Source organism: Solea senegalensis, linkage group LG1, assembly GCF_019176455.1.
Source record: "Solea senegalensis isolate Sse05_10M linkage group LG1, IFAPA_SoseM_1, whole genome shotgun sequence".
Taxonomy (NCBI): domain Eukaryota; kingdom Metazoa; phylum Chordata; class Actinopteri; order Pleuronectiformes; family Soleidae; genus Solea; species Solea senegalensis.
The window spans coordinates 17,774,881-17,783,331 of record NC_058021.1 but is presented as its reverse complement, the minus strand read 5'-3'; the positions used below and the strand labels follow the sequence as shown (position 1 = coordinate 17,783,331).

Sequence of the window (8,451 nt, the reverse complement as noted above, 5' to 3'; positions counted from 1 at the left end):
AGTCATTAGTTTTTCTGCCACCTCTACAATAAAGTCAACATTAATGTGTTCAAATGAGAATTATTATTACATTTTTGCAGTGAGCAGGTGAGATCGGAACGTTTATTTTCACTCGTTCGTCTGGGGACCTGTAAACTGAGCACCTGCTTCCGCTCTCTTATGCGGTAACCTGGAAGGAAACTACTCACGCTGTGTCCTCGTTTCTCCCCTCTTGCCTGCTAAAACCAGGTCAGTAAACGTGAAATTAACCATAAATAGTTGTGTTGTCAAGTGATTCTATGTTAATATGAGTGTTTTCATGAAGTAGAAATCTGTCTAAACATGTTTATTCACTTGTAAAGAGACTAGAAAGTAGTCGCGTTTGCCCCAAGCGGCCGCCATTTTGTGTCTATCGCTGCCAATCATGAATGCACCTGTTCACTGTGATTAAGAGGGAAATGGACTGTGTTTATAATCTTATATTTGCTGTTAAATATTAAATATTGGCTCTGTTTAATTGAAAGGCTGAACCTTTATAACCTTAACTTTGTTTAAAATATATTAGTTGGCTCTGGTAAAACAATTGTTGGTCCATAATAGTCTTTATATTTGACATTTAAAGATGGCACTGATTCTGGATTCGGCTATTTATTGTATATTTACCAGTGCAGTTTACTTCATATACACATTTAGTTTATTTTTGTTCACGTAAATGAAAATTCAAATGGCTGATTTCCATTTTTATTGTAGCTATTATTTAGCCATTTTAATACATATATATATTTAAAAAAAAAAATTGTTTATGTAGTTTGTCCTTGTTCATGTCATTGAAAATTAGATGATACGTCTCAGAGGGAAAATAATGTTGGTCCTAATGAGCACCTGATGCTAATGAGGTAGAACCCTAATTTCTACTTTACTAAGTGTGAGGCTTTGTTTAGTCTGTCGAAATGAATGGAAGTCAACACGGAGTCCTGTGTGTGTGTGTGTGAGAGAGAGATTGGACTCAGTGCAGGAGAAAAAGATGGAGCACATAGCAATCACTTCTCCATCTATCTGTCTGGATAATTAATATAAATCTGCTCATTTTCCCTCAGCCAATCAATCTAGATTTATACACATACACACACTCACACACTCTTTCTTTCTCTCTCTCACACACACACACACACACACTCCCTGATGGGCTGATTGTCTCCGTCGTGCAGCTCTGCACAAACCTCTAATGAATGAGAAAGCAGTGTTGAAAGAGAAGAGAGCAGAGAACAGAGAGAAATATTCTGATTAAAGACAAACGAGTGCGAGATGGATGGCACAGTATCAGCCTCCGTGTGCTTCATTTATCACTAATGCCGCGTGGCTGCATGAGTGTGTGAATGCATGATTGTGTCACACCAGCTGGGATCTTCACACATTGTGAGATCAGTCGCTCACGTGTCGTTGTGTGAGAGATGAGTCGCAAGCTGTTCAGCGTTCAGGCGAGCCTTAAACTGACTTTTGATATACATTAAGCTGTTTTGGTAATGATCAATTGGTTTAAGCTACTTTTTTTTCTAACAATTTAAGCAAGTGTTCTTACATTTTATGGACCAAACAACTAATCAATTCATTGAGAAAGTATTCATATGGATTCTGAAAATATTAATTATTTGCAGCCATTTAAAACAAACCCCAAAACATTTACCTAGGGCTGCAACTAATAGGTGTGGGAACACCACGATATGATATTATCACGATATTTAAGTCACAATACAATATTATTGCGGTATTTCAGTCACAGTACAATATCACAATATTTAATCACCCTATTATCATGATATTTAAGTCAAAATAGGATATTATCACGATGTTTAAGTCAGAGTACGATATCAAAATATTTAGGTCATGATATTATCATGATGTTTAAGTCACAATGCGATATGACAATATTTAAATCAGAGTATGATTTCAAAATATTTAAGTCACATTATTATCGCGATATTTAAGTCACAGTACGATATAACAATATTTAACTCACAATATCATCACGATATTTAAGTCACGATATGATATTATCACATTTAAGTCACGTTATCACAATATTTAAGTTGCGATACAATATTTACGCCACAATACGATACTACCATGATATTTGTCATGATAGGATATTGAATAATCAATAATATTGAAGTCACAACACAATATTAGCATGATATTTAAGTCACGATACAATATTGTCACGATATTTAAATCACAATATGATATCATCACGATATTTAAGTCGCAGTGCGATATCACAATTTTTAAATCACAATATGATATTATGACAATTAAGTCATATGATATGATATCACAATATTGCAAAAAAAAAATGCGATATACTCACACTTGGTCTTGTGAAAGTGAGGACTTGGCACCATCTAGTGGACTGAAACGTCAATGGATTTTTTTTTTTTAATGCTAATCCACAAAAAGTTTGTTTTATTTTTAAAATCAGTAAAAAAATAATTATGTGCTAAAATTGATACTTCTCTCAAAAACGATATAACATCACCACACAATGATATAAAGTAACACAAATCTAACTCGTTCTTAACGTGTTTCACACTTTATTCATAGAAAAGCACTGAGATTCCAACACAAATCAATATAAAATGGTAGTAGCGTTACATAAATAGTAATAAATTTTCGCTTTATAGACAGTAGCTCAAGAAGTCGCATGAAAAAAAAAAATACAAATTCCAAAACAAACAAACAAAAAGAAAAGAAGAAAGATGTTCATGATAAGCTATCATACTTCTGTGGCAACAAATACTGGAAATACCTTTTTTTTCATAAATCAGTAGCACAAAGAGGCAACCAACACTTTTCCATTTTCCCTTAAGTTACAAAAATCTGAAAACAAAACCAAGTAGGAAACAGTTGGTGGGCTACATCTAGGAAGGAAGGAAGGAAAGGGAGAAAGAAAAAAGACCGTAGGAACTGGCTGATAGTTTGAAACATAGAGTGTTATTAGGGAGGAACGTCTTTGTTGTAATGCTGTCATTTAGTGCATCACATCATGACCCTCTGTCACGTATGATTTAAAAAATAAACACTGCCGACCATGTTGCCAAGAAAGTAATGAAGTCGGGAAAAAACCTATGATAGTTTCTGTCAAAAGCTGAATTTTGCAGCCACAAGGCTGAAATCTGCTCGCAGATGTGTCGACGTATTGCTACGAACACGAGGTTTTAAAAAGACAAAAGAAAAGAAAAAAGTAAGAAAGAGACACATGTACGGTCGTGACACAGAGGACGACGTGAACTCTGTCAGTTTTTGTTTCGAAGAGAGCATTAATTAATAATCATAAAAAAAACCCAAAATGAGTTAGAAGAAGTGAAAACGTGAACTTGAGTCCATTCACAGGCCGTCGCTTTTGTTCATACAGTCCCTGTCGCTCCGTCGTCCATGTGTTGATCCGTCGTCTTGCCACACGACACGACGCCTCAGAGAAGACACTAAAGGCTTGAGTCCTGATTAAATGAAACCGACAAAACGAGATACGCAAAAATAAACTTTGTACATTGATCAGTCAGAAAGGCATTTTCCAACATCTTTCTTTTCTCTTTTTTTACCCCCCCTTAAATGTTGCAGGGAATGCAGGCTGGCTACGGCGCATTATTGTCCAAATACAAGCATGCTGGGTCTTGTCTTTGTCCAACCCCCCATACTCGGTCTCCTCCATTAGGGGGTTGACAAGACCGTCCAAAGTGGTTCTGCATAGTCTAGGTTTAGTACATATCTGTTTACAAATGAATGCCTTACTCATTTTCCTCAAATCTGAATAACATGCCTTCTTTTGGAAAACAGATTTTTCTTTTTTTTAAAAAACAAAAACAAACAAAACAAACAAACAAAAAACTTTGCAAATCTAAAACAAACACAAACAATAATAATTATAGTAGAAACAAAACGGAAAGAAATGTACACAGGAGCACCTGAGAAATGCCTTGAAGTCTTTGCTCTTACATAAAAAAAGGTCATATAGTCCCCCGTTCCAAAACAATTCAAGTACACCCTCGCCAAACAAAAAAATAAAATCAAAGGAAAAAAGCCAAACACATAAGGTACTTATCATAAATAATTATAACTTTACAATTTTCTGAATTGACACTTTAATATTTACAATATCTTAAATGCTTAATGTTACTACTTTTTGTTTTGTTTCTTTAAGTGATGTCCCTGAGAACTGAGTTTAGCCTCTCAATTTTCCTTTTTTTTTGTCGTTCTATCTGCATTTCTGTAGATCCAAAAAAAAACAAAAGAATAAAAAACTACCCGCGTCGCATGGGTGAAGTTAGCTTCCATGGAATGTTAAAGCAGACGAGAAAATGTCCCTCCATTCTTTTATTCTCCTGACGCCCACCGGCCGGGTTTTTTACATTTTTTTAGTCCAGTTCTTTTTTTTTTTTTGCGTTTTCCCACTCGCGACATACAAAACAATCAATAAATCACTGCTGACGCAGGCAGGAACGTACTGAAGAGGTATTTCTTTTTTCTGTGTGAAGTGCTTGCACGATGATCAGTTTGACCAGAAGAAGTTTGAAAGTCTCTCACTGTACTAGACACTGCCGTTAACAACACCATAAAGAAAAACTACTTCCTGTGTTGACTCAAATATGTACGCTTAAGACGTAAAATTAGGGCTGCAACTATTTATTTTCATAATCGATTAATCTATCTGTCAATTAGTGCTTGTTTTGTCCACAAACCAAAAACAATTAGGTTTTTAATGATTTCTTTGTTATATGGAGAAAAGAAACCAGGAAATAAGCACATTTATCGAAATTAAAATCTTTTTTTTGTCTGATTAGTTCAGTATCATTATCATTTAGTAATCAATTAAACAAATAATCATTGCAGCCCTACATAAAATATACAGTAATTTCTTTGTGATACGTCACCCTTAGAGAAAGACAAAGCCACTTATCTTCACAGTCCAGAATGTGCACAACCAGTAGCATATGCAGCTAACTAGCTTTAGTAACTAAAGACCCTTTTCCATAAAGAATTTTCTGGAACAACAAATAGTTTCTTGAGTATCTTCATTTATCTATTAGCTGATAAGCTTAGTGATGGGAAAAATATTCGACATATTTTTTTTTCTTTTAGCTCTGGTTTGCAAGTCTCTCAACCAGTGTAGCTGCGGCTTGTTTAAAGGTTGATATAGGTTAAATATGCTGCTAATAACCCACCAGTTGTCTAAATAATGCCAACAACACTTAACATTGAGCAAATAGTCCTGCTAGCAGTAGTTAGGCTAATATTGACTCTTATTTTTTAAGCTAAAATCTCTGCTCTACACATTAGCTAGTAACTAAGAGCTAGCATTGCATTCTGAAGCTGGTTAAGAAGTTGATAGCAAGACTAAAGCAAAACAAATGACTTTACAATTGACTAAAAAAAGGTTTAGACAACAAGTTAGCTATCTGTATTCGTGGGCTTGTTCGGCTGCTAAAACCTCTGCTATGCTCATTAGCTAGCAGCTAACTTGTTAACAGCCAGCTGGTTTAACGGTTGATAAAAGCAAAAAAATAAATTACTGCACAAACATATATATATATATATATATATATATATATATATATATATATATATATATATATATATATATATATATATATATATATATATATATATATATATATATATATATAGATATATATATATATATGTATATATATATATAGATGAGTTGAGTAGTGTTTAAGTATTTCATCTGTTGCTAATAGAAAACATTAACTAGTGCACCCTCATTAGTGGTTTAAGGTTAGTTCTGCTAAGAAAAGTTTGACTTGGCTAACTGTGTATTCAAAGCAGGCTGTCCTAATATTTGTTGTACATAAATAGTCCTTGTTGCATGACCCAAAAATGTAGACCTAAAAATATAACCAGATTTTGAAATAGGATAATGTTCTGGGTTCTTGCCAAAGCTGAAAGAACAAAGACTTCATCTTAAACCTTTATGGGGAGTCATGAGTTCCTATTAAAGTTCTTCAAAATGGAAAAGGGGCTTTAGTTAGAAGCAGAGTTAACCCTTACAAGTTCCTTAAGTCAACACAGTCCCAACATCTTAGCAGGCTTCTTATCAGAATACAGCGTGATGAGATTAATGCCACTGGATAGTTTTAAAAAAAACAAGCAAACAAACTGAAGCAGACTTGACTTATATTGCTTATTGAATTATTTTTGATTTAGCACGTGGAAAGGAATCGATGCAGTCGTACAGACTTTTGGCTACAAACAGACAGCAGTGCAGTGGTATCTCTAGAGATGGGCATATAATATGTGTGTGACACCCTCAGTTCATCACAGTTGTTTTCTCACTGTTTTTAATAAGCTTATAGGATGACACTGAAGATACTTTATGTGCATGTGGAATCTCTACTCACTCTACCTTGTCGAGAGCAGCCTGAATAATGTCAATAATGGCTGGACTGGAGAACATGCTCTCTGTTCAGCAACACAGTTCTACCTCTGAAGCTACTCCAGGATCAGACTACTTGAATTCAGGCCGATTTTTCCAAGCGATTTGGTTGTGACATGTAGCGTAACATAATTGTAGAACAGACATTTGGCGTCTGGGACATCTACGACGTGCTCCTTTGCTGTGGCAACAGTACCCCTGCCTCTTTGACATCTCCTCAAGGGACTAGCACAACAACACTTCGGTAGCCATGAATGACAACTCCTTGCCCCATCTCCCCAATGACCTATGAGCTTGCGCAGTGTCTTGAACGATGATTGGTCAGGGTCATACTTGTGTTATTGTGTCGGCAAGACTCTGCACCACTGTGATTGACATAAATATCATGTAATCTAATCCCGGCATTAATGGGAAAGCACTGACCAGCAGGTGTGGAGGACAGGAGCTAGTCTAGAATGGCTTTAGTCCAGTTGGTGCTGACGTCTTTGTCTACAGAGAAAGGCTACACATGTGTACTTTTCTGTATTCTGCCCTCTCTACTCTAAGATGCCCTGAATGAAACAAGAGGCCGTTTCTGATAGAGAAGTTAAAGCTGACAAATAATACAGTTGAGGTATGACAGCAACACTGTGCGATTTCCTCAGTGTTTTTTTCTTTGTTTGGAATGACACAAACCTTCCATTGTAAAAACCACGTTTTCTCCATAATCCCCATCATGACAGTGTCTTCCGGCTCAAAGTATGTACCTCCGCCATCAAATTAATTTGGTTTTCATGTCATCATGTGCCACTGAAATACAAAAGTTCTATTTGCTTTTTTTGTCCCCACAATCTTCTGCCTTTTTCGATTATAGATATATTTTATATTAATTAGAGGGGAACGTGTTTGTTTGCTGTTGTTTCTTTGATGTTTCGAGCCATTTACACCTTTTGCAATTTCAATGAAGACGAGCAGTGTACTGCAAACACTTCCTGGTTCACATTCAAAAAACAAATCAACCAAACAGAAACAAAAAATTATGACTTAGTCAACAAATGGCTCAACAAAGGTGAAAAAAAACAAACTTAAATAGAAACAAATACATTTAACTACTTCCCAAGGACTGTGTTCTTGTGAGGGAGGTGTAAGGTCAGCCGAAGCGCTCCCTGACCAACATCATGAGTTTCTTCTTGCCCTTGTAGATCTGTTTCAGGTTGTCTATGAACTGGGCGAACTGAATGTGGCCGTCCTGTGCCAGCAAGAAAGTTACCCTTGCTTTGCTCAGGAACTCTATGAACTCTCCGTAGTGCCGCGGACTGATGTGTGTCAGTCGAGAGTGCGTGGTGTTGATGTACGCCGAGATTGTGGCGTCAAGGAGCTGCCGCAATGGCGCCTTGTCTGTTGACATCAGCTTCCCAGAGTTCCTTCTCCCAGGGATGCCGGCGAGACCAGGTGCTGTCAACGTGCACCGCTTAAGGATGTCAGACAGCACCGTGGCGCAGTGCACACTCTTTACCACTAGGGGAATAATGGCTGCAAGCTCATTTTTACCCAAAGAGTGGCTGAGCGCACAGGCCCAGAGCACATCATTAATAGCTGGGTGAGTGTCCTGGTTGTAAGCCAGGTTAAGATGGGTCATGGCGAGGGAGGCCAGTTTGAAAGACCGCAGTGGGTATCCTCTGTGCTCCATGTACCTCGCAATGGTGAAGAGCTGAGAATATGTCATTCCCGTAGATGCTGCGTCGATCACAATCTGGTAGGCTGTCTCGAAGGCGATGTGGTCCTTCTCGCAGAGTGTCAGAGCAGACAGGGCACAGTTCTGTGGGTCCTTCATGGCACACTGGAGGGCAAGGGTCCTCGCACAGCTGGCCAGCTCCTCGTGTTGAGGGTAGTCGGGGCTCAGGCGCAGGATGGTGTTGTGGGACATGACGGTGGCGGCCACAATGCTGGTGGCCTCGGTCGGTGTGAAGAGAGTGTACCAGCTCTGTAAGATGCTAACCAAAGCCCGAAGACCTGAGGAGGAAAGACAGAAGCATGACAGTATG

The 8,451-nt window shown here is 37.5% G+C and overlaps 1 protein-coding gene across 1 annotated transcript in view; it reads right to left on the bottom strand.

Moving 5' to 3' along the window:
• Positions 1–5,654: 5,654 nt before the first annotated feature.
• Positions 5,655–8,451, bottom strand: part of zswim5 (zinc finger, SWIM-type containing 5) — a 61,425-nt gene continuing 58,628 nt past the window's right edge. The window contains exon 16 of the mRNA XM_044021135.1: positions 5,655–8,419. Coding sequence (XP_043877070.1) covers positions 7,557–8,419 — 863 coding nt within the window. The 3' untranslated portion in view covers positions 5,655–7,556. The remainder of the gene's footprint in view (positions 8,420–8,451) is intronic.